We start from the raw sequence: 27,497 nt of genomic DNA, 5'->3' as shown, positions 1-27,497 counted from the left end.
ACTCTCTAGCAGTAGTATCTCCTCGGGTGGCTAATGCTTTGGCCAACCTTCTACCCTCAAAATGTTAAGAATCGGGAAAATCTTGCAAAATTTTGTAGAAACATATAACCTAGATAAGGCTTTGGTGAGAGGGTGACAGGGAAAATAATTTACCAACAGGTCAATGTCTCATATCCATGCCATTTTACTGAAAAGGTAAAACAGAGTTTCTAAATAGATTCCTTGTTAAAACATTGTATGAGTAAATATAGACGACCAAGTGTCCAGAAAACATAAGTGATTCAGTGATATTCATTGTCATTCAATAAAGAGAACTCCCTATTAATTTCTCATGTATGGAGATTCTTCCTACAAGGAGTAACCCTTCCTCCTCCTCCTCCTTCCCCCAGCCATGTGTATTTATTTACATGTGGAATGCATCGAGTGTTTTTATTTTTAGTGGGAAAATTTGTTTTTAGTTTCTGAGCTTTTTGGTTTTGTGAGCTCATACTGTACCTATTTAGGTTCTGCCTTCTGCATTTTTTCAACTACTGGTTACATTTTCTGAAGTATAGGTCACTCGTGGCATATTAAGTTTTTACTTTCAGTATACAACTGTCCATCATTATATGGGAATTGAACCTTGTTCATTCACATGGGAGGCAAGAGTACTGCCAATTACACTGCAGAGTCTATGATATATATACAATTATACAGTATATATATATATATATATATATATATATATATACACTGTATATATGTGTGTATGTGTGTCTGTGTGTGTGTATTTATTTATTAATCACCAGTCATGCTTGAAAGAACATTCTCTTTTAGATATCTAGTCTTTATGCCATGCAACTTTATTATGAAAATTTTACTTTATAAGAGCTGTGTATTCATAGAATACATTTTTTAATTGTAGGAAAAACTTTTGCTGCCTTAATCTAGATTCAAGCTTTTAAATACAAAGTCTATAAACCCGTTAACGGTACAGTACCCATAAAAAAACTTTGTCTTTAAAGATATAAGGATTTTGGACAACTTTCAACTTCCACAGAGACTGGAGTTTAGTACTGAACCAAAGTACAGATGAAATGTATTTGTGCTATAACTCTTTAATGCTTATTGGATAAATTATCGTTAAGATGTTATTCAAATCTATGAAGTTTACCCATTTATATTTCTCTTTTTGGGGTTTTTATTTCTTTTATTAATTTGTTGATGACTGTCTGTACATCCAGAGGTAATGTTTTCCATTTTTTCTATTCTGCTTTTTTAATATATTGCTTTTTAATGCTCCTTCTTTAGAATTTACATACTTAGGTCTTCTCTTCTTCTATTTCTGTTAAGATCACTCAGCGCTTCATTTTTTAAGTATATGCTTGAATTTCAAATTGCATGCCCTATGTTTTTAATTTTTATGTAATTACCATTATGTTATTCATGTGGATTGTCAAATAATCATACCTGTAAGAATGCTTTTGTTATTTGCATTTTGCTATACAGTACTTTACTATTTATCAAATCATTTTGATTTTGCTAAGTTTTTTAGTTTGTCTCATTTTATTTGTGATTTTTATAGTACTTCTTCATGTTCAAACACCTTTGCTTTATCACATGTATAAGTTTTTATTATTTTGCTTATATATATATATATATATATATATATATATATATATATATATATATATATATATATATATATATATATATATATATATATATATATATATATATATATATATATTAAGCCATAGTGAATATTGAGCATGCAAGTTATGACTATATGTATATTTAGTTAACATTTTATTGGGTTACTACCAAAGCTATACATAACTTCAAGACTGTTCCCCCCCCCCCAAATACTTCTATTTATATTTTGATTATAACTATTTTTCTCTTTGAAGCTTAATGAACAACAGTTTCTGTATATTCAAGTTGGACGTGTTCCATTGTAACCAGTTGTATCTTTGGGGAAAAAATGGGGCTTCTAGTGTATCTCAAGTGATTATACTCCACCATATAACCATGTATAAACCAACCATCTTTTGCACTAAATATAGTTGAAAGCTATATGGATTTATCATGAATAGCAAAGGAAAAATTAATTTGCATAAGAAATTAATGCAGAACTTTTCATAGAGATATTAAATCTTCAATATGTTCCTAAACTCGTTCTAATCCTAACAAAATCACCAGCAATTCCTTCCTCACCTCTAACTTCCCCCTAGAATGTCTAAGTTCATCATTGGCATCTAGAGCTATCAGATCCTGTGGTAATGAGATCTGTATAGAACTTTTGGAATTGAGTCAAATATTGTGAAAAGTTGGAGAGCAAGGTCCTGTAAAGGGAGACTGACATAGAGAGGTTTGCCATAAAATTGATAGATGAGGCAAAGGATTAGGAGTCTCTCCTTGGCAAGACAAAGAGAGTGAATATGTACAGCAAATGATGATGTGGATAGAGGATAACCAGCAGGAAGAGGGTTGAAGTATGTAAAGAAATTTCACCTGCCAAGTTAGTGGCTTCTCACCAACATCTCATTAGATAACCAAGGGAGCACAGTGATCATTGACTCTGCTATACCAGTGTTTGAAGCATTAGGTTTTATCATTCCTATCTTCAGGAAATCAATGGCATTTTCAAATCACAAGAGAATGCCACGACTCCTCATGGCTAAAACCATAGTAACTCATATCTCCCCCCCTCCATAATGTTTGAATTCTCATAACCAATTGGTCGGCTGCTCTCTCTGATTCTTAAGCAGATCTCAGGAACATTTTCTTTATCCAAATTGTCAAACCAAACCTCATGGAACAACCAAACGATGATAAAAGGAATACTTTTATATGAAGAGAATCCCAAGAAGGTGCGAACATTTATATTATTCAGCGAGCCAGATTAGGTAGAATATTCAATGCGAACCTTTGCACACAACATTGGTAACAATTATAGTTCCCCAGTTATTACTGCCTCTGCTATCTGGTATGTGCATGGCTTTAAAATATTGCTATTGCAGAGATGATAAATTCCTGGTCCTACTGTATTAGTTTGTTAATACAGTATGTTGTTAAAAATAAAAATTCTTGCTAACAAACAATCATTAAGTGTTAAATCATGCTCTGATATGAACAGGATCAATTGAAATTTATTTAGAAATTATATGATTGAGGTTAATGTGAATTTTCCACCTATATCAGCAGATGAACAATTCTTGAAAGCTGTGTCCAATTATTTATCAAGACATACATCTTATCTCTAGTTAATGACATAGTGCAGGGTATCACTCTATATGTGTGAGTATATATGTATATATATACTGTCATGGCTGAATTTCTGATTAATTATTACATATTGAGATGTACTGTTTTAAGACTTGTTGATTGTGGATTTTTCCTAAAGCTCCATAGTTTTGTTTAATTTGGATGTGGTTTAAAGTTTTGCCTTGGAGGCTTTTAGTTTTTACACTTTCATTAGTTTATCCCTTGTAAGCTGCCTGCAGTGTATTTATGTGCAGGAAATTGATATGCAGCTGTTTGAAAATTTTATCAGCTTGGTGTCTATATAGCTAAGGGTTTAAAAGTTTTATTTATTTTTTAGTCCCACCTTTCTACACAACTTATCCATAGTAGGAAATTGTCAATTTTACAAGTCAACAGCAGGAATAAAGACAGTAACTTAGCTTGGGAAAAGTAGTGAAGAAGTGAAAAGTAATCTATAAAACATGAATGATCAAGCAAAACGAATGCTACAGAAATTAAAGCAAGATTAATGATATAAACATTTCAAGAAGTGAGACTCAAGTTAGCTTGCTCCACAAATAAAAAAATATGTAAAAATCTGAAATTCCAATGATTCAATCCCATGATTAGGAAAATCATTCTACAATTTGGTCATAGAAATAAAACTTCTAAAATATACTATTATATTGCACCTTATAGAATTAACAATATTACTGTCACAATAAACTCTATGATGAACTTACACGATGACTGGTATGGTCTGGCGACAGGTTTAAGACATGTGGGCCTTATTTGATGACCAAGAAATTCTACCATAATTTTTGCCTATTCATACTATTCTTGTTGTGCTATTAACCCTTTTTCTTTGAGCCTCTCGGGGACGTGTGTTATGTCCTTACTGTGCTGCTTATAGTAGAGCTGGAGAGGAGTATATTGGTAATGTAAATGACATAAAATGGTAATTCTCTGAGACTGTTGCCCATTAGTTGTTGAAATGTGGCACCTGTATTTTAAATGCTGAAACTGCTATAATCAAAAGTGTAGGTCTTGAACTAGGTGATGATTGCTGTCGTTTCTACAGCCTCTTTTGCTACCCATAATTTAATAATACTTATTCAGAAGATCGATTTTTAAGAATGTTCTTGCCCATTTAAGCTGTTTAGTTATGTCAGCAATGTTAGGTGTGGGTTACCTGTCTGGTGTTGTTTGGACATTGCCTTCATGTGCTGCCTCCTTTAGGCACCAGGTGGAAGAGAGATGCCCACAGGCTGAAGGCTGTCTGGCAGATTCCTGCTTATCTCATTTCCCGGAATAACTTCTTTGTGTGGGCTAGTTTGTCCGGAGTCAGCCGTTTGAAATGTGAATGCACTACGGGGTTCCTCTGTGGTAATATGATGTTTGATGGTATGTTATGTAGAGAGTATGAGGTCATTTGTAAATATTTGGGAAATTTCTGATGGAAGCGATAGATTTCTGGGCCCTGCTTAGAGGTTGTTGCTGCTCTTGGAGTGATTGGGCCTATAGAAGTGTCTGAATAAGTTACTCTTTGGATAGTTCTATCAGCATATCATGTGCCTTCAGGAAATCTTCACCAAATATTGCAATTGTGATATCTGCAGTGATGAATGTCCAACTTGCTGGTTGGCAGTCGAATGCTACTTTCATTTTCGTGATTCCATAAATCTTTAGTGGGGCCCTCTGCGGTAGACAAATGGAGGATGTTGGGGATTGCTTTTAATAGTTTATTAGTTGTGGCTGGTATAAAGAATTTGTATGCACTTGTATCAGAGAGGAATTGGGTGTCAGATATCCCATCCCTGATGGAGAAACCCGTAGAGTTATTTTTCCGTACCCTAAAAGAAAGACGGTGAAAGGCAGACTATTTTCTTCATATGAGGCAATCAGTCTGTCTATCGCTGATGGTTAGTTTGTTGGCCTGTGCTGCATGTTTTTTGATAGACTACAGCCTTGATTGAATTTTGGAACCTCACTCCAGAATCTCCATGGAAATAAACAATGGCCCTTTTGGTATGTCGGGCAGGATTCTCTGACGTGGTAACTTTGGTGAAATGCTTGTAGTTTCTCAAGCAGTGTATGAGAGCAGCGGGGAATCTAGCTTGCCAACTATTTTGTTTTATACTTTGTTGTTAGGATTGTGTGCCGAATACTACTTTGGGTGGTTGAGTGAGTTCTACCGATGTCTGAGCCAGGTTAACCACACCTATCAGCTTTAGGAAATCTCCGAGAGACATGATGGATTCCTCGGTAATTGACGAGACTGTTTTACATGGTATCTTTGTGATGAAGACTTTATGCACCAAGTCTAACATTATTTCTTGTTTGCTGTAAGTAACAGGAAATTTTACTAATCACTGGAGTTGCTTCTAGACGTATGAAGCTATTGATCTCCAATGGCCATTCCTACATTGTCCAGAAATATTTTGGCTCAGGGCTGGGTGTTACTGAAGGATGACAGTAGTTGTGCCTTCAGAGTTTCTTATGTGGCTGTCAGTTTTTTGTGACAAGGGCATTTTTTTCTTTCACCTGAAGATTGATTTTGGCCTAAAGAACCTGTGTGTTGGGAAAGAAGGCAGCGGTGATTTCGTTTGGGGTTGTGGTGTTGGGAATCTTCTCTCACTGAGGCTACAAATTTGCTTGTCGGGATTTGTAAAGAAGCAGTGATTGGTACAAGCTAGTGTAATCACACAAAAATCTGACAGAAAACCACTAACTACAAGCAGAAAAGTATCTGTAAATATTTACATGAAAAAGGTGCACAATTATGGTCCAGGCGTGTTCATAAATGTTGTAAATATCATTGACCTACATAAGCAAAATCTTTTGATACATAGGAATTACAAGCAAACAATATTTGTTATTACAGTAGGTATTGGTTTCAGTTTTGTTAATAAAGTACTGTTATTCCTGAAATAAACATAGAAAGCATCGGTTTCATCTTTTGTTAGTAGGACGAGACTGTTTTCATGACGTCAACGCGAGTTCATATTTTGATGTACAGTATTGTATCTAGGTGCAAGCTTTTGTTTATATTTCTTGAAAATATAGATCTTGAAACACAAGCCTTCTAAGAGGAGGTAGTAAGGAAAACAGTATAATTCATAAGAAATAATATGCACCAATGATATCCAGTATGTTTAAATTCAGATAAACAGAATTATTGGAGATTTTTACGTAACTTAAAGAAGGAAGTAGCCACAACATTTTAGTTCATCTTGGATCAAAGAAAAGGAAGTGCCTTAGCTACTACTACTCATCTGTATCAGGCTAAAAGCTAGTTTGATCACCAATCAATTTTCAACTTTGCTTACTTTTGCATTTACATCTATCAGTCAGAAGGAGCTTGGGAATTTTTTCTCCAACAATTTGCTCTAATGGGAACCTACCTTAACCAGAGAGACTTTTGATGGGATAGTATCAAAAGTAATAGGTTCTAAAAAATTATGACCACATTTGTGTGTTTGAAACAAAAGAAATTATTAAAAGAATAAAAAAAAACTGAATGAAAACTGCATAAGAAAAGCTTGATTTATGGTATTGCTCGTAAACATTATCATGATTCCTCTCACTTCTTAATTCAACACATTCTTTTCCTTGTACAGTACTGTAAATTACAGAAAAGAGGAGCTGATTACAAAAGATAGCCTTTAATGATATTAAGCCTATTTCTCTCAGATAATGTGCAGTGTACAAACTATATGAACCAGGGAAGGAGAGGATTCATGCCAATTAAGCAAAGAATTCTGACTATTATTCACGGAATAAAGAGACGACCACATATCCTGGGCTTATCCTAGAGAACCATGAAATCGCTAACGGCACATTTTTTTCTCAGCTTTGTATACAATGGGTTATAACAACAGGCAACCCTGAATAGTAAATAAACAATTTAGCACGTTATGAAGATGAAGCTTCCCAGATCTAACATTTAGTTCAGCAGTTTGAATTGAGAACTTTTTTTTTATGTGTTAGCAAGAAATCTATGCCTTTAAGTACACCGTATTCACTATGAACCTTTTCCTCCTCGAAAAGAGGTGGCACTAAAATATGGGCATTTTCCAATTCTTAACAAAGGTTTACAGTTAGGGTTGGTTTTTTGTTACTCCTAGCTAATGGTTGAATGTATTTACAGCTGGAATGATTGGTGGTTGTAAAGCTTAGATAAAAGTTTGTACCCGTGACACCAAAACCAGTTTACTCTAAAAAATCTTTAGACTTTTTCCATAAACATATATCTGTGTAATTGAAGAGGAGAAAGACCAGATGTATCAAGAAAAGCATCTAGAATTCTGAATGGCCTGCATGTATAGCTAATCATAGTGTAATTAAGGACTTGGTCTAGCATTTTCCCATACTGTATAAAGATTTACAGAAAATGCAGCCTGTCTAATGCAATCCCCATGGAAGAAGAAAAAGCATGTTAGAATATATCACGTTTATATATGCGAGTAATTATCATATAAAATATTTTTTTAAAGCAATATTTTGTGGTATCAAAATAAAAAACTGGAACTTAAGATTTGAAACAGTGAATTTTCTTCAAGTATGACAATCAGCTTCCATTGATGAAGTATTATTAATCAAGAAGAAAAGCCTATTTATCCAAAGCTTTTGATTATGCATTACCCTATGGTAACTCCCAGAGCTACATTGAGAATTAGTTAAAGCTCTAAATATCATCCACAGGAACATTCAAAACTTTTGATGAAATTGTCCTTTCATTACTCTACATTGTGTACCAAAAAAACACTTAATTGTAAAATATGAAATACTCGACACATAAACCCTGAATAAAAGACGAAACATTAGATTATCATGAATTTTAATACTACAGTTTTACAGTAGAATGTCCCTCTACAAACATCATATATATAGTTAACAATTGTAGGCTATTATCTTATGTTTTATGCATCAGTACTTGGTTTTCTCTATAGCATGCACATTATGATTAAGGACACTTAAAGCTATCTACCCAGTTGTTTTCTATGTTGTGATTCTCTTTTTAATCCTATCTTAAATTGGTATTAGTGGTGATGTCATATATAAAAAGGGGTTTATATGATATGAACTTTTGAAGTTTCCCTGTACTGAACACATTTCACTTATTCTTCAAGCCCTAATAATTGATTCATTGTTGTTTATCAGCAAGCTACAATACTATATATTACCTGGAAAGGTTAGATTTTTTACATTTATATCCATCTCTTTGAACACTTTATTTTTTTTTTTGTTAATGAAGAACATTGATGAAATTCTCCCTCTATAAGTATTTACCATCTTCTCAAATAGCATGGTTACAGTGACCTCTGATAACTAGATAATTGAGAATATACTGTTATTAGGTAAACATAGTTCTCCAAATTTTATTTGAACATTATATATATATATATATATATATATATATATATATATATATATATATATATATATATATATATATATATATATATATTATATATATATATATATATATATATATATATATATATATACACACACATATATTTATTTATTTATATATATATATATATATATAATATATATGTATATACATATATGTATATATATATGTAAATATATAAATAAATATATATATATATATATATATATATATATATACATATATATATATATATATATATATATATATATATATATATATATATATGTATATATATATATATATATATATATATATATATATATATATATATATATATATATATATATATATATACATACTGTATATATATAGCCCACTGTATATTGAAATATTGAGTTAAGAGGTTATTGTTATTGTTGCTATTATATATGTTAATATTTATACATGCATACATACATATATTATAGATATATATACATTGTGCATATATATATATATATATATATATATATATATATATATATATATATATATATATATATATATATATATATATATATATATATATATATATATACGTATATGAATGATAATTCTGAAATAAGATCATTGACATTTTTGTATCCTAAAGTAGGACGCCATACAGAAATTGATACATTTAGTACGTACAAAGGAAAGCAGCAAGCATTATGCATACATTTTGATTTGAAGAAAAAGAGGATGCCTTTTTATATCATTGCCTTTTCTATCATCAGAAATTTTTCATTATGAAAAAGAATGCAGACCATTGCTTATTTGTATGTGAAATGATTATACCTCTTTAGGCATGTATTGTTCAACTGAGAACTCATTCATCATTTCTGTCAAAGGAAACAGTAATTTAAGCCTTACCCTTTTCCAATTCAGTTTTATAGTACACTTTTGTGAGGAGTAACTTGAATATCAGGGTTTATATGATCAAAGCTTAGCGATTAGATCAAACATATACATAATGTGCTTTCAAAATATTCAATTAGAAAATATTAGGTTCTTTTACACTTAACATTAATTTGTACGTGTATTTTAACTTTTGGTTTACACATTGCATGAACTTGTGTGTAAATGAAACATGTAATTATTTGTAGAATATATTTCGATCACTGTAGAAATCTTATGGTAAAATCAGAAACTAGTGTGCAAATCTCACATTTGCTTTATGTTAAATAGGAAGCTTATAAATACATAAATTTATTCATTTAACAGATTTACTCATAATGATTACACTATTATTAGGATATTCACTGTGTTTATGTATACTTATTATCCAGTAAGAACCTTCTAAGTGTGTTTCAGTGCATAGTAGAAAATGGAGTTGGTGCTGCAAACAACTCCGTTAAAATAGTCAACAATCTTTGGTTTTTGAAGTTGACTTAGCATTTAGTCTTTGGTTAACTAAACATCAAAAGAGTATGAAAACTTATGGTTAAGGAAAATTTATTTTTTGTTTGTTAAGTCAGCTTCTTTTATTTAAACAAGTAATGAATATAAGTAGAGTTTTTTGGTACAATACATAATATATATATATATATATATATATATATATATATATATATATATATATATATATATATATATATATATATATATATATATATATATATATATATATATATATATATATATATATATATATATATATATATATATATATATGTATATATATATATATATATATATATATATATATATATATATATATATATATATATATATATATATATATATATATATATATTGTGTACACATATTTATGTGAGCATGTGTGTTTGTATAAAATCATTTGATATTGATATATACAAACATACTTATATATACATTTGCCATATTGTATGCACACACATCAGTCTATCTATCTATCTTTCTATCCATCTGTTTATCAATCTATCTACAATGTTTCTGTACATGTATAGTTTTTCCTGTTTGGATTAATGTGGAATGAGAAAATCAGAGAAAAGGAATGAAATATATGTGAATATATGAGAAATTTGAAAAGAGGATGTATGTTCAATGTAAAGGTAAATATATTTACAAGAAATTCATTTAAAGTTAGTGAGGAGACATTTGAGTGATTCATGAATATTTGGAAATATTACCCAGAGGAGAATGTTGAAAATTAAAGTAATAATGAAATTGTAATAAATGGAAGATGGAAATATGTTGAGATGTTGAGGTGGTATAAAAATGTTGGTGACAAATTTCTGATTGGTGAAATGTAACAGTTGTTCGTAAGCCTAAAGAAAGGGTAAGTGACTGATCAGGTGTTTATAAGGAGGCAGTAAGCGATTGGGAAAGAAATTGGAAGAAAAAGAGTAGTTTGTGAAAACGAAAGTTTAAATGTATGAAGGGATTTCTGAGCCTGCTCCCCCTATGGAAGTAAGAAGTGTTGTTGAGGTCAAATGAAAGATGGAAACAATTAAAAATATATATATATTTACGTATATATATATATATATATATATATATATATATATATATACGTATATATATACATATATATATATATATATATATATATATATATATATATATATATATATATATATATATATATATATATATATATATATATATATATATATATACATACATATGTATAATGTGTGTGTGTGTTGTTTGTGTGTGTGTGCCTCTACATATGGATATTTAAGTCTCTCTCTCTCTCTCTCTCTCTCTCTCTCTCTCTCTCTCTCTCTCTCTCTCTCTCTCTCTCTCTCTCTCTCTCATACATATATACACATATATATGCGCATACTGTTTATGTATGTACTGGAAATAATGTGTGTATATATGTGTATGTATGTATTTATGTATTTTCCCTTATCATATTTACAGCAAGTGGCTCATTGTAGTCTTTATAGCTTAAGGAAAAGAACTTTATTTTTTGCATGAGTAGAATCATGATTGATGAATATAGTAAGATTCATAGTACAATATTATATGCAATAATAAACTAAAGCTGAACATATCCATAGAAACACTGGCTTACCATTTAGGCTCAGAATGATACAATATACCGTAAGCAACATAACCATCGTTACAAGTCTTATGAACACATTTTATGAAGCATTTGACAACATGTCCAATCATTTTATATTCTTACTGTGGCCACATGTATATTTGTATTTTGTAATGTCTTGCCTAAGGGAGTAGTCTGTTATTTACATGTGCACTGATTTGTTTGGGAATTGTTATTTCGCCCTAAAGCCTGCCTTGTAGTAGTCAAGCTCAGTTGTCAAGTTTTATGTATCATTTAAATATTATAATCTATTTTTATCAAAAGATTTGCACTTTGTGCATTGAAGACTTTCAATTAGTGTTATATCTATGCAAACAAAGTATAAAAGCAAGGTTATTGCTAATGGCCTTTTTATAGTTAAAGAATTTATATTAGAATTATTGAGTGACTCATGATTTATTTTGTGAAAGTATACAATTATATTCACGGAAAATACACATGTACACAAATTATTAATTTATTTCCAATCGTACATTTATTAACTGGGATATGTTTGTTGGTGTGTGCATACAGGGGCAGCACAACTGGCCAGAACCTCAGTACTATCAAGTCACTGCGAGTGCTCCGCGTACTTCGACCGCTCAAAACCATCAAGAGAGTGCCGAAATTAAAAGCGGTGTTTGATTGTGTTGTCAACTCCCTTAAGAATGTGTTCAATATTCTCATAGTGTACATACTATTCCAATTCATCTTCGCTGTTATTGCTGTACAACTGTTTAATGGAAAGTTTTTCTACTGCACTGATGAAAGTGTGCATGAAAGAATGCAATGTCAGTAAGTATAATGTTTCACTTTTTTACTTTTTAAACAGGACACAGATTTGTATCTGTCTACTTCATAAGATAATGCACAATTAAAAGAAAAAGTAACAATTGTATTATTAGGAAATTAATGCCCCGGGGATAGCACTGAAGCGAGAGCCTGGATGATTCCTGCTGTAATCCTTCTGTGGTTCCTTTGCCATCTGACATTGGGTGGCTCAGTCAAGTTTGTAAGCTTAGACCCCTACCCAGGCCTTCATCTCAACTTGATCATTTTGCTGGAAAGCACTTTATTGCACATTTTATTTATTGAGGAGGATCAAATTGCAGTCATAAGCAGTAAACATAAGCAATAACATCCTTCAAATTGTTTTCAAACTTTGCTTATCTAATTTAATAGGGGAAATTTTTATATTTACATTAATAACCAGATATATTTCTACCTAGTAAATTTCACTACTGTTAGCCAATTTTTCTATCATTATTAAATTTTTTATCAATAGTTCTATAAGAATTTCCATGTCTGCCAATAAAAAATCCTAGGTGAATTGAAAATAGAAATTCTGTATTCAGTTAGGATGAATATTTTTTTTTTTTCAGTAATTCAACACCAGCTATTCACTGAAATTATTTTATAAGGAAACTGTTTTTCGTTGCCAAACATTGTTATATGAATACTTTATGATAGACAAGAGGAAATTCTTATTGTTGGACCATAAATAGTTATAGAGTGTCAATTTAATAGTATTTCTTGTAAGTGGATCAGAGTGTATAATATGTGTGTATATTTTAGGGGTGAGTTCTTCGTCTTCGAAGGTTACGAGCGTCCACCAGAAGTAAAACCAAGGTTATGGCGGCAGCAGGACTTCCATTATGACAACGTAATGGCTGCCATGTTGACCCTTTTTGCTGTCCAAACAGGAGAAGGGTGGCCTTTGTAAGTATGCATAATTAGAATATTATTACTGTAACATTTAAGTGTCAATTGAATGTTTTGTTAAAAGCTCAATTTTTTATTCACTACAGCTGTAAATAGTGTTTGATTTATGCAAATTTGTCATTCTGTCAATTCATTGATAAGTTTTATAGCCGTTTTGACTAACAGAAATTAATAAATCATGGGCCTGTCCCGGTTCCTGGATAAAGGGAATGGAGCAGTGAGCATGAGACCGGCAGAGGTCATGCCCAACGGGGTCGCTGAACGAGGCAGAGCATCCTTCAGCAGTACAACGGGCCTTCTGTAAAAGAAAGGAGACATGAGTCTGGTGTTGCTTGAAACTCTGATAAGGGATAAAAAACCTATTATTTTAGAGTTCTGGCACTCACTGAATTACCTAAGCACCCATATTGCATTGACCAAACAATTGACTATTAACTTTAAGTTGATACCGCCCCATACCATTGTTGGCACTTTAATATTCAATTGTCTGTATATTTGTAATGCACCCAATGTCTGTTAATGACATAAGGATAATAAGCTTAAAGCAATCCGCCGACCTCCAAGGGTCGGGGAAGCAGTGACATGCCCTTAAAATAAATACAAACACCAGCCTTAGCTAAAGGCAAGGCAAATATAAGTGTGAAGTGTATGGGTGACCTCCGGTGAAGCCGGAGCTCCGGTGAGGCCGGATCGTAATGAAATGTCCTGAATAAAGGAGCCTTAGCTAATTAGCTAAGGCAACTTTAAGTGTGAAGTGTTTGGGCGACCTCCGGTGACGCCGGAGGATAATGAGATGCCCTGAATAATTCAATTGTGGCTAATAATTCAATTGTGAAAGATAAAAAGCTAAGTCGTAGCTAAAGACTAAAGCTTAGATTATAGTAAAGCGTATTTACGATCTCCGGTGAGGCCGGAGGGAGAAGAAAGGTCCTGAATAATTATTGTGAATAACAAACACAGTTGTAATAACCAAGGCTATTGTGGATATGGCCGTGGCCTGAGACCGAAGTAAGGGCCACCGGAGGGTCGTATCTAAACAATATGAAGCCCGTCCCATGTAGTAAACAATATAAATATAACAATAGAACGAAAGTTATTGAGAATCCCTCGTGGCGGAGTATAACTCAAGGCGGAGTGGAAAACGTTCATAACTACTCCCGAGCCGTAACGGGGAGAGGACGAAACACGGACCAAAATAACGCTAACAATTGAAAAGTCACGAAAAATAAATAACTCGTAAGTTATCATCCACCCAGAGGGGGAGAGGTGAGGGAGGGAGAACCCGCTGAACGCACAAAACGGAAAACGGGAAATCCGCTCCCCCACCGGAACTAAGAAAGAAAACGAGAGAAAGGGGTAACTCGTGACTGCGAACAGAAAACGGGGACCCCAATCTCTCGCTCTCTTGGACACAAAAACAGGACTAAAAATCACAAAACACTATTATAAACGTATAAGATAAAAATGTACATCCATATAACACTACGATCGAAGAATAGCATCCGTTAAAACTTAAAATAAATAGCACAGTCGAGTGACGAACGCCTCGGGCGGTTACTACACAAAAACAAAGCTAAATCGCTATCTCGTTCGTAGGCTGGACTTACTAGCAAAAAGTACCATGAGCATAAATACACAAAAAAAAAAAAAAAAATAAAAATAAAAATAATGGTTCTAAAGGCATAAGGCCAGGGACTTAACCAAGAACCAAAGTGACAGAGTACTAAACGGGCAGATAAAGAAGAATTCCCAAACAAGTGAACAAACAATGGCCGCCATGAAAGGCCAGACGGGAATAATAAAACAGACTATACTGGATATAAAACAAAAGCCCGGTACAATAAAATACTGTCAAAACAAACTATGGTACTTAACATTGGAATGTGTGAAGATGGAGCTTCGGACATGACAAAATAAATCCACGATAGATAAAAAAGACCGAGAGCACAACGAAACAATTCAACACTTTGAATTCCAAAAAGAAGGATATTGTTCAGATGGCGCTCGCGTCGTGGCGTGGGTGGTGCGGCGATGGGGGTGTGTCTAGTGCCTCTGTATCGGCCCATCCCTTTGGCGAAGGAATTAACTAAATGGAAGACAACCTGTGAATAGTGGATTTCACGCGCCTTTGCTTTATACACGACACCCAAAAGGTGCTCGCGCGAGGGTTGTAACCTCAGCATTCCATGCTTTTATCTTTCTCTGGTATAATTGGAAGGTTTTTATCAGAAAAGGTATACAAGAAGGACTTTTCACCGGGCGCCACAGGTCTCTCCCCAGAAATAAATTTTTCCTTCGTCAAAATCCCTTTACTCTATACTTCCAAAAATATAAATTCCCTTTGAGAACTGGTAATGTTACCATTACTTTTAAATCAAAATTGTAAATATTCCTCAGTTTTATGACTACTCAAATCTTAAAAATATTTACAGTGATGGTACTCAAGGTATACTAATAGCAGATTCATAACAACATATTAAAAATCTTATATAACATAGGTTTTATTAGATACATTGTTTAATTAGGAGAGAAGGATACATCAGTTTTTGTAGACACGTAAATCTAGTTTTAACTCTCGACCTTAGATTTTTTGATTTTTCAGGGTTGCCTTTTCATCATGTTTAGATCATTAAATACTTACTTGTATTAGATATTTTTCTTCCCATATCATTCTTCGAAATTTTGATGGGTTAGTGTCATAGAAGTAGTAATAGTAACATTAATAATAGTGTTAAAGCTATACCAATTATATATTAACATTGTATTCGAACTTGATATAAATTAAATTCATTATTTTATTCTTTTGTACGATATCTTTCTTTTGACACTACAAATTTCACATCTTTAATCTCCAGTACTCTGTAGTTAATTTGATAAGTATTTTGTACATTACAAGGTCACATCTTTAATCTCTAGTATTCTATAATTAATTTAATACACTACAAATTTCACATCTTTAAGCTCTAATATTTTGTAATTAATTTGATAGGTTTTTTGGGCCCTATAAATTTCACATCTTTGAGCTCTAGTATTCTGTAATTAATTTGATAGGTTTTTTGGGCCCTATAAATTTCACATCTTTGAGCTCTAGTATTCTGTAATTAATTTGATAGGTTTTTTGGGCCCTATAAATTTCACATCTTTAAGCTCTAATATTCTGTAATTAATTTGATAGGTTTTTTGGGCCCTATAAATTTCACATCTTTGAGCTCTAGTATTCTGTAATTAATTTGATAGGTTTTTTGGGCCCTATAAATTTCACATCTTTGAGCTCTAGTATTCTGTAATTAATTTGATAGGTTTTTTGGGCCCTATAAATTTCACATCTTTAAGCTCTAATATTCTGTAATTAATTTGATAGGTTTTTTGGGCCCTATAAATTTCACATCTTTGAGCTCTAGTATTCTGTAATTAATTTGATAGGTTTTTTGGGCCCTATAAATTTCACATCTTTGAGCTCTAGTATTCTGTAATTAATTTGATAGGTTATTTTGACACTACAAATTTCACATCTTTGAACTTTAGTATTCGATCAATTTCATTCATTTGTATCCAATTTTTTAGCATTTTATCCATTTATGGCTCAAGGTTCATTCTCAGTAGATTGCCGATGGTCTGTTTTCTAAACATTTTCAGATCACTAAGAAGGAAATTAAACTTTAATCAAGACTATGCTAGTCTTTTATCCTTAACTAAGATCAAAATGGTGGAAATGAAAAGAAATAAGAAAATGATATAGATGATAATGTATACATTTTCTTATCCTTTCAGAGTGCTCAAGAACTCAATGGCAGCTACGCGTGAAGATCATGGACCACAGCCAGAAGTCGCCGTTGAGATGTCCATCTTTTATATCGTTTACTTCATTGTGTTTCCTTTTTTCTTCGTGAACATTTTCGTTGCTCTTATCATCATCACATTTCAGGAGCAAGGAGAATCCGAGTTGCAAGATGGAGAGCTGGATAAGAACCAGGTGAGATTGCAAATATTGGCAAAACTTTAATTATATGTGTACAGTATATGGTTATTATTACCAATACAGTACGGTTTGGTAAATAAAAAGGGACATTAGGAAGCAATTGGTATTGTTTATACCACTACTAGGGCTTACTTGACTCCAATCATATGCATTATAAAAGATATTTTCCATTTATGAAACCTCTGGGTATGATTGTCTTCAAGCCTTGGTACTCAAAGCTAGCTAGCTCTCTCTCTCTCTCTCTCTCTCTCTCTCTCTCTCTCTCTCTCTCTCTCTCTCTCTCTCTCTCTCTCTCTCTCTCTCTCATATATATATGTATATATACATACAGGTGGCTCCAAAAGTTTTTTTTTTTTAAACTATATGATTTTAAATGTTGGTATAATAATTTCTGTTTTGACCAACGCTTTGATTTTTTCATTACAAGGGAATCATGGAAAGTGCTTATGTACATTTTATAATTAAAATTGGGGAGTAATTATTTTTTTTGTATTTTTATCAGCCATTTACAGGGAAGCATGTTCATACAAAACTAGAAGCTACTCCTTGTTAAAACATTTTATTTTTATATAGCCGGATTATTCTCTGCCCTGATGTATGATGGAGTGGAGGATAGATTATAAGTTATCATCGTGACATAATACTCATTAGTATTGTTTTAGTTTTTCACAGAGGTAAAGAGAAATTGAATTTTATATTCTGTTTGAAAGAGATTTCTGGAAATAAGTTCCTTGTTCGGTTTTTGGTGTGTTATTTTCAGAAAAACAAATACTGTTACAACATATGTATAATACAATTCATATTTAGCAGTAGCCAATTGCCATATACTGTTTTCTTGTGTGATTAGAAGAATTGTATTTTGATACTTTGTTACAAAATTATAAAGAAATAGAAAATGACATTTGTCTCTAATACTGACTTTCTTTTGTGACCAACCATCACTGAAGAGTATACTAGATACATGTATACTATACTTAGAATGCTGCTACACACACTATTTCTATCTTTGTTAGTGCCACTGTCTCTGTATATCTTCCAGTAAAATCTATTGACTTACAGAATATATCTGTTGCTGTTTTCCAACTGCTGTTCTTTTGAATTGTTCCTCCATCAATGGAATCTTTTCTAGTGATAATTTCTGGATACTGACTTTCCATACAGTCTTCTTGGAAATGTTGCAAGATGTGCAGACATCCGCAACCACTTCTGGTCAATGAAAACTGCTGTTTATTTGGTTCTTGATCTTCTTTGTTCCAAGAGAACATTCTAAAATTAATCCATGGTCTATCCATATCTCTTAATTCTGGTACCTAGAAGTCACTCATCTCTAATTACTTTGCCCTGGAAAATTCAAAATAGTATAGCCTTATCAACTTTAAATTATAAACTCTCATCTTTTGTTCTGCACTCTATATTGGACATGGCTCGCTTTTAATACTTGACAAGACTGGTATCTTTCTGCTTGGCTTCGATTCCCAATACTTCTGCTAATTGCTGGGTTGTTGATGCCACTTCAGTTTTGATACTTCTTTTCTATCACTGTAACTGTGTCATGGTCATTACTACTGCCTCTTCATATCAGCCTCTTGTTCCAGGTCTGTCCCATCACCATTCCTTCTGGCTCGTACAAAAATTTTGGTCATCTGTTTACTCAGTCTTCTTGAAAATCCCACCCTTAACTTTAACAAAGTCCTCTTGATCCTTTATAGAGTATTTGTAATAATTCAAAGAATAAGATTAGGAGATAAAAGAAAAATTCCCCTTTTGTCCTTTTTTTTTTATATTGGCTACCCCCTAAAATTGGGGGAAATGCCTTGGAAGATAGAATAGATATAGATTTTGAATGTTATTATCCAGGCACAGCACCCACAGTTATTCTTTTTAATAAGGCGTAGTCACATTTATTCTATTATTGAATATCACAGATACTTATATCAATTACTGCCCAGACTCATTTCTCATCAGTCAAAGCCGTAGTCTTCTCTGTACCTACATAGCTTTCATTTCAGTACCATTCTTCCACTTAAGATGTGCATTATTCCCATGATATTCTTGGATGTCATAGATTTCATGTCCTGGTATTCTTATAGACTATTATGAAGGAGTTCCCTCAGTGCAATTGGGAATCATTGTTATTAAATGTCATTTATACTGTAGAATGCTTTCTAAATAAAAATCAAGTAATGAGTCCATTCTCAAAATAATATAACCTCTTTCTTGTAGATAAACTTCATATGTACTTGTGCTAAGAGATCTTTGTTCATCATTTACAGAAATCATGTATAGACTTCGCCATTCAAGCTAAGCCTTTGGAGCGATATATGCCTAGGAATCATGACAGTTTCAAGTACAAGATCTGGCGCATTGTCGTTTCAGCACCCTTTGAATACTTCATCATGTTACTTATTGTGCTCAATACACTTCTTCTTATGATGAAGGTAAGTTTGCATTGACTTTCTTTAGATTAGATGTAAACATTTTTACTACTTCCCATACAATTAAAGTTCTTTTTCAGGAGTGTTAATTTTCTTTGGTGAATTTCAGATATGATAAGGCGGGTTTCAGTATTTGTGTAAATAATGGCATTAGAAGTAGATTAAAAGTTTGTGAAGTATGTCAAGGGCAAAAGTTTTACACTCAGTCTGTATGCTGATCATAACTATTAGTAACCTATTTTCTGGTAAGCTATTGCTTATATGTAGGTTGAACAGAATAATCTAAGCAAAGAAATTAGCAGTGTTGAAGTTAATTTGGCAATTTGGATAAGTGCAATACACTGATTATAATTATTTGATTTTCCATCATCAATAGCAGTTCTGAAGCAGTGATTTGTGTTTTAATCAAAAAAGAAATAATGTGTCTAATCAGATGGTGATAGCAAGAATGTTTAAAAGAAATCCAGAATCTCTTGACTTAAAGATTATTAATTCAGAATCTGGTACCTTAGCTTTATCTTACAAGTTTGTTATAGAACATATTAAAGCTACAGTGGCTGGGAGACTATGACAACCAATCTTTGAGTAGCTGTTGGGATTATATATATTTGGCTTAATTTTAGACTCATTTTGTTCCTGCCAACATTTGAAGTGTAGAGTATTTTTGTTGAGGTGTGTGGGGATGAATGCGATTAATTTTCTGTGTTTGATAAAGGGATTCATCATTACAGTAAATGAAAAGTTTATAGAAATATATGAAAAGAAAGTAAAATATTTCTTATGAAAATTAAACTTTCATTAAACAGTAAAATCTATGAGATACTCGAACCTTAACAGAAGAAAATTTAGGAAGGATACAAATCGAAGAGGTCTTTAGAAAGTTTCAATGTAGTTGCTAATGATTTGATTTTCACAGAAATAACCATTTTATTCCTTAAAATTTTCATGCAGTACCGTGCTATCTTTAGGAAGTGTTTTTTTTTTTTCAAATTCCTATGACTTTTTGTACCATATATTTCCAAATGATAATTTTTTACCGTAAGATATTTCATCAGTATTTTAAACTTAGTCTTTATTTACAAAAACAGATGACATTTGGAAATTATGGATGATTAATTTTTCATTATATTGTCCAGGTTATTTACACCTGAATCTCATCATTCTTGTGATTTTAATGAATCATATCCACATAAAACAGTTTATTCTATTTACACTAACTTATAATAATGTTATAGTGTATTGTTGCAGCTGCCGTTAAGATTATCTCATATGGTTTGGGAAGGTTTGTGTTGTATATAATGCAGATATAAGAAAATCCATTAGAGTGATATGGTTTTCTTTTCCTTTTTCCTGGATCAAGAACCAGGCTTCCCAGATAGAAGTTAACCTAATTTACAACTAATTTATATAAAATGCCATTTGTTGTTTGCCTTCATTCCTAATCATGCCCTCCTATCAAAATTTTATACTGTATTCATTACTTCTAATGATATTTTTATGTATAGTTACAATTCAGTAAATAATGTCGACTACAAGGAATTATTATTATTATGTGTTACAACTCAACACTGCCTGGCTGAACAATATAGTAGCTATAGAGAAAATTAGAATTGTCTCTCTTATGTGAATGGCTCCTTTTCTTAATGCATGGAGATTGTTTGTGAGAACTAGAGCTTTATGGAATGACAACTGGTTCTTCTGCTTTCTGTTTTTTTTCCCATTTTTGGAAGGTACCACTAATTTAGTATATTTCATATAAAACTACCGAATAGAGCAGTTTTCCTTTACATATTATTCATTTAGTTGTTATGGTATTTTATCATCATTATTTCACAATCTTGGTAAGCTATTCTGTCCTCATTTAAGCTTTTTTGAAATGCCGAGGCTCTAATTAACAGTTCCCTTATGTCCATTGTAGGAGACTTAGAGAGCAGTATACTTATGAAGATTACATGCTACAATGTATCATTGCATGTTGAACTATCCAATCCTTTTTTATTCATTTGTAAATAAATATAGATAAGTTTTTTAATTATTCCAAAACTTTTGTCATGATATTGTCTTGCTAAATCGATAAAACTATATTTTGCAGTAGTTGCATTTTTAATATACTTATTAAGATGGTATTTTTGTCAAGTTTTGAAGCCTATTTTTTCTTACTCTTAAAATCTGTCAATTTCTCATCTTTGGTCTGGTTGTGGTGTTTAGTCGTAAATGTATAGAAAAACAGATTGCTTATATGTTTCTATAGTGCTTCAATACTTGAGCTCAAGATATATTATTTCCTTAAAGGATATCCTAACAAACTTAGCTACTTTCTATTTAGATGTATGGTTAATAGAGTGTTTGCATGTTATGTTAGTAAGTCCAGGCAGTGTTGAGATCAAGGGATGACTGAACATAATCAAAGGGTTTGCCTGACTGGCCTCACGATGTTGGACCTGTAGCATCCTCACAGCCTAGCAGCATCCATGGTTGGCTCTGCTCCACTGCATGATTTATTTTTCTCTCCCTCTATCGTACAAATTTCCATTTTGAATTCTTGCGTCTTACTTTGACTGTTTTCATACCTCCAAAACTTCAATTTCAAAATACTATTTAAAATGTACTAACATCTTGTATTTCACTTTTCTGTTTCTTGCTACTTTTTTTATTCTCCATTTCCTAGTGAGTTTTTTATTATAAAAAACTGGTCAATAATATTTTCTGAAGCGAAAGTTGCATCAAAACATGTAAACTTCAATAGTGGAGGTATGTTAAATTTCAATAGGTTCAAAAAGAATTTTTGCAGATTTAAGTTCTAGGAAATTGGATCATCACCAAATAAACCTTTCAAATTCTAGAAAATTGAGTAATAATATTAGTAATACTTAAATCAAAGAAATCAGCCTAGCTTATGTATTCACCTTCATTCCATAAGTATAGATTCGGAGATATGAAACTATGTCGCAAGAATTAATGTAAGAAACGCCTTACTTTTAATGTAATAATCTATGAAAATATCAGTTGTAGAATACCTTATTGATATTTTAAAATAAAGCTAGTACATATTTTTAAGTAAATAAGGTAAATAATTTTTTGAATTATCAGTACTCAATATAACATTTATATGAAGGGTGTTTATTGTCCCTAGACATCCTGTACAGTACATTATATAGAACTACTTATTAACAAAAAAAGATAAATAAACAATGGTAGTTTTTGCATCTTACAAGTTGTGTTTTGACAATATTTTTTTTTTCAATATTCAACTATGTTGGAATAATAATAGAAACAAAAGTTTTGTCATTCATTTTCTAAGAGAAGCCACAATCTGAAATTTCCAATAAATTTTTGAAAATTTTAAGATTATCAGTAGAAAGAAAAATCTGTTCAGAATAAATAACAATGCATATAGCACCCAAACACGCCATTATCTTAATTTTTACGTATTATAAGTCATATATCATATCGTAATTTTCAAAGTGCTATTACTTTCTGGGTGCAGAAGTAGAGTTATTTCCATTTAAATTTTTATTTCATATACTACTATATTTTTAAACATAACTGACTTTCTTCCGATAATGCAGGGAATCATATACAGAATATGTTAAATACCAGGCATGTAAAAATGTTTTGGTGAAGGGTTCAATTAAGATTTTACTGCTTTGTACAAACAGTATTTTGGTTCCTTATTTGCTATGTATTGGTTAACAATATTTGTTAGTGTTTTCATTTAGCCTGAAAAACGCTTCTTTTACTGTGGCGTGTCATGGTACCATATATCTCTTGACATATAGTACCATATGTATAATAAAACGGGCTAACTGTTAACCTTATACCCCTGTGGCTAATTTACAAAGATCTCCGGAAAAAAAGGTGCTGAACCATGCTAACCATTTTACTAACTGACAGTAGCGATTGTCTTGGTCAGGCTGTTAAGTGTGTGAAAAGAATAGAAAACAAAAATTGCAATATGGAGTAATTCAGTCAGTAAAAACGGATTTTGAGCGAAGCGAAAAATCTATTTTTGGAGAGATACCCATGTCGTCCTGATGGAAGGTTCCTAAGAGTAGCTTCCTAAGGGATATTTGACTACAGTTATATTCCTAGAGAATTTACCTTTAGGTCTCCAGAATTCTAACTCCTGGCGCGAATATCCTTAAAATTTCTCTCAAGGATATCGCATAGTATCAGGGGACGTATTCTTGACACGCCACATAGCAATCTCGCCCCGAATAGCGTTTACGCTTCGAGGGGGAAAGTGGAAAAATTAGAAGGGGAACTGTATCCAGGTTACCCCACTTCCCATACTACTATTGAGTATCACGACAGCACCATATCCAAGATGGCGGACATTCCTTGTAGCATTGAGCATGGTGCTACAGATACAGTAGTTTCGGGGGGGATTCCACAAAGATCTTTTTTATAGAAAAGGAGGTTGGGTCCATCAGGACAACATGGCTATCTCTCCCAAAAATAGATTTTTCGCTTCGCTCAAAATCCGTTTTTTGGGCTCAAGCCATGTCGTCCTGATGGAAGCCTACCAGAGCATTAATGTATCTGTGGATTTTCATCAGTGCCTTAACCTTGGGACAATATTTCTATGGTCATCTGGACCATTTGAGACAAATGACGTTACCGTTATCCGTCATTAGCACTAATCATTAACAATGCTAGTACTTCCTGCCCCCTACAGGGAAGACTCATTCTAGACGGTAGAAAAGGGGCCTCAAGGTTAGCATATATTGTATGAACAAACATAAGTATTCACAGGGTATACAAACAGTATCATGGTTTGTATATATTGTCGGAACAATATCAGTGTCCATTATACCCATTGTTTGTAAGCATACAATGATATGCAGTTTACTTACATGCGTAAGTCAAAGAACTCTGGCATCTTAAATATGCAAATTGCCAGGCGAGTTAGGACGCAATTACATTCTAATAGACATTTATTTCTTATAAATGACTAAATGAAATAACAAGTGAAGCAAATGTAGCATGATAAGGGAATTATACATGCGATGTATACAGAAATTATTCTCCCTTTTTTAAAAGGGAAGAGATGATGAGTGCCATTCTCAGACTGAAGAAAAAAAAAATTTTAATTAATTTTTTCCCTTACAATTTCTTTAAACGTTGTATCCTATCGACACTGTTTACTACGTACACACGGCACGAGTGTTATCTTGTATAACTCTACACCTGAGATTTTGAACAGATTTAGTGTCACCATGGTAACACTCATTTAAAGGGTATCACACTGAAAGTGCTGACACCTTCTCCCTTTAATTGACAGTCCCAATCAATTACTGTTCATCGCAGAATTAGACGACAGGTTTTAATACACTACCTTCTGCCACCACATAATGCTTCAGTTCATGGACCTTCTTAGCATAGTGTTTGTAGAACACTCTGGATGATTTCCATCCAGTATATGAGCGAAGACGCTCAAGGTCCATATAGTGTACTGAAAAAAGTAAAGTGATGAAGCAATTTTCCTCGGATCATGACCTGCGGGTGTACTGTCAGCATCCTCTCTGCGAATAAAGTAGGTGAGCTTCGCCCTCAGTTGTTTTAGGGATAAGTTTGATCCAGAGGTTTCTCCTTTAAAGAGCTGTCCTCCCCTGAAGTCTGAAGTTCTACGAAGATAGATCTTTAGACACTCTACAGGACATAGAGAGACATCTTTATTCAGAGGGCAGATTCTCCAGGGACCCCACCTCTTAGTGGGTAGCTCGTTCTTAGCGAGAAAGGTTGGATCAGGAAAGAGATTCAGTTCTCCCGTTTCTGTGAACTGACTGTGGCCCTCATCTCTAGATAGGGCCACTGTTTCACTAACTCTAGACCCAGAGGCTATAGCGAACAGAAAAATAACCTTTTGGGTTAGATCCTTGAGGGAACAATCTTCATTGTTCACAGATGAGGCATAATGTAGGACCTTGTCCAAAGACCATGAGATGGGCTTTGGCGGTGCTGCAGGCCTAAGCCTTGCACATGCCTTCGGAATCTTATTAAGGATTTCATTGGCCAGATCCACTTGGAAAGGCATATAAAAGAGGTCTAGTCAAGGCTGACTTGCACGTAGTTATCGTGTTGGCCGCTAGGCCGTGATTATGAAGGTGGACAAAGAAGGACAGACAGAAGTTCATTGAAATTTCTTTCAGTCCTTTTGCTTTTACAAAAGCAACCCACTTTTTCCAAGATGACTCATATTGTCTTCTAGTTGACTTAGACTTGTATTCTTCTAAGAATTCTATATTGCCTTCTGAGATCCCAAATCTTTCCCTAACTGCTAGGGCAAGAAAATCATGAAATGAAGGGTTTGGGCTCTCTGATAAATTGAAGGCAATTAACTTCTGAACCTTCTGAGTTAGTATTGGGTTCAGAACTAGGGCCAGCCTTAGCCTCAGTTGCTTCACTAAAGGGAACCGGTTGCTCCTGGGCTACTTGGGAGCCAACAGAGCCACTCCTCCCTGGAAGGATCTCAACATGTTGAGGATCTTCAGCAGGAGATTGGATGAGATGAACAGGAATTCCTGAGTCCATCCCTTCCATACTAGAGACATGATGTCTGTTATCTCCACTAGAGGATCCTCGTATGGGGCTACATATCGAGGTAGTTTCTTGATGACGCTCGTGGCGAAGAAGTCGATCTGCAGCTCGGGGACTTGTTCCCATCTGGGAGAGAATAGGTCTGAGTCTGTGGACCATTCTAACTCAATCGGCTTGAGCCCGAGTAGAGCATCTGCTGTCACATTGCTGATCGATTGTACATGAACTGCTGATAGGTGCCATCCTTTTAGGTAAGGGATGGCTAACATCACCTAAACTGTATGAGACGCTCTCTAGCCTTGTTGGTTCCGACGTCTCATAATCGCTTCAATGTCCCAGATTAGCCTGAGGAGGTCTGATCTGCGTGGAGAGAGTTTCCCCACCCATGACAGGACTAACATGGCCTTGGATAGAAATGACCGAATCCCTTGGACTTTCCCCTGATGGGAGTGAATACCCCATTCTTCCGACTAGGCATCCATGCGGATGATTTTCGATAATCGGGGTAGTTGCAAGGGCACGGTCTTCAATAGGCTTTTAGCCTTTGACCATTGTTAGGGAAGCGATTAAGGAAAGACCGATATCGGTCCTTTTAGATCTCTTCGAGCGTTTGATGCGTATCTTCTCCAGACTCTTAACGCATCTTTCAGCTGTGCTCTTAGCACTGGGTCTGTCACTATTGTGAACTGGAGAGAGTTCAGAACTCCTCCCTGTTAGCGTCTTGGAATCCTGACTGATTACCATACTCTCTTGACCGACCCTGCGATCTCCTTTTACATGACCAAGGGAAAGGAGAGTTGGTGTGACCACAGGTTTCAATGGTTTTTTAACCATTAAAGCCTTTGAGCTGGAGAGAATCGAGACTTCTTGAAGCTTATCTTGCATCCCCGATGTTCCGGGAACCGTATCGTTTCCTTGGATGCTCATAGACCAGCCACTTCGGGTGCTGCCCACCCCAGCCTTTCGTCCAGGTACAATGTTGCCTGAACCATTTTTAGGCTTGGTTTTTGCGTGACTGTGTCCGCCAATCCCGTGAAGATACTTAGGACTGTGTTTAGTCCGACAAGTATCTTTCTTAGGACATACATTTTCCTCTGTAACTTGAATCCTTGGTAGGAGGAGAGCGGGCGACTGACTGGAAGCTGCCAATAGACATCATTC

At 33.6% G+C, this 27,497-nt stretch overlaps 1 protein-coding gene across 3 annotated transcripts in view; it reads left to right on the top strand.

Annotated features, from left to right (window-relative positions):
* The window catches only part of cac (cacophony), a 360,232-nt gene that overhangs the window by 169,765 nt on the left and 162,970 nt on the right, over window positions 1–27,497 (top strand). For all 3 annotated transcript variants that reach the window (XM_068348246.1, XM_068348244.1, XM_068348245.1), the window contains exons 22-25: window positions 12,195–12,455; window positions 13,236–13,379; window positions 17,154–17,355; window positions 19,635–19,799. In XM_068348246.1, the coding sequence (XP_068204347.1) occupies window positions 12,195–12,455; window positions 13,236–13,379; window positions 17,154–17,355; window positions 19,635–19,799 (772 nt within the window). The remainder of the gene's footprint in view (window positions 1–12,194; window positions 12,456–13,235; window positions 13,380–17,153; window positions 17,356–19,634; window positions 19,800–27,497) is intronic.

Source organism: Palaemon carinicauda, chromosome 24, assembly GCF_036898095.1.
Source record: "Palaemon carinicauda isolate YSFRI2023 chromosome 24, ASM3689809v2, whole genome shotgun sequence".
NCBI classification, from domain to species: domain Eukaryota; kingdom Metazoa; phylum Arthropoda; class Malacostraca; order Decapoda; family Palaemonidae; genus Palaemon; species Palaemon carinicauda.
This window is presented reverse-complemented; position numbering and strand designations above follow the sequence as displayed.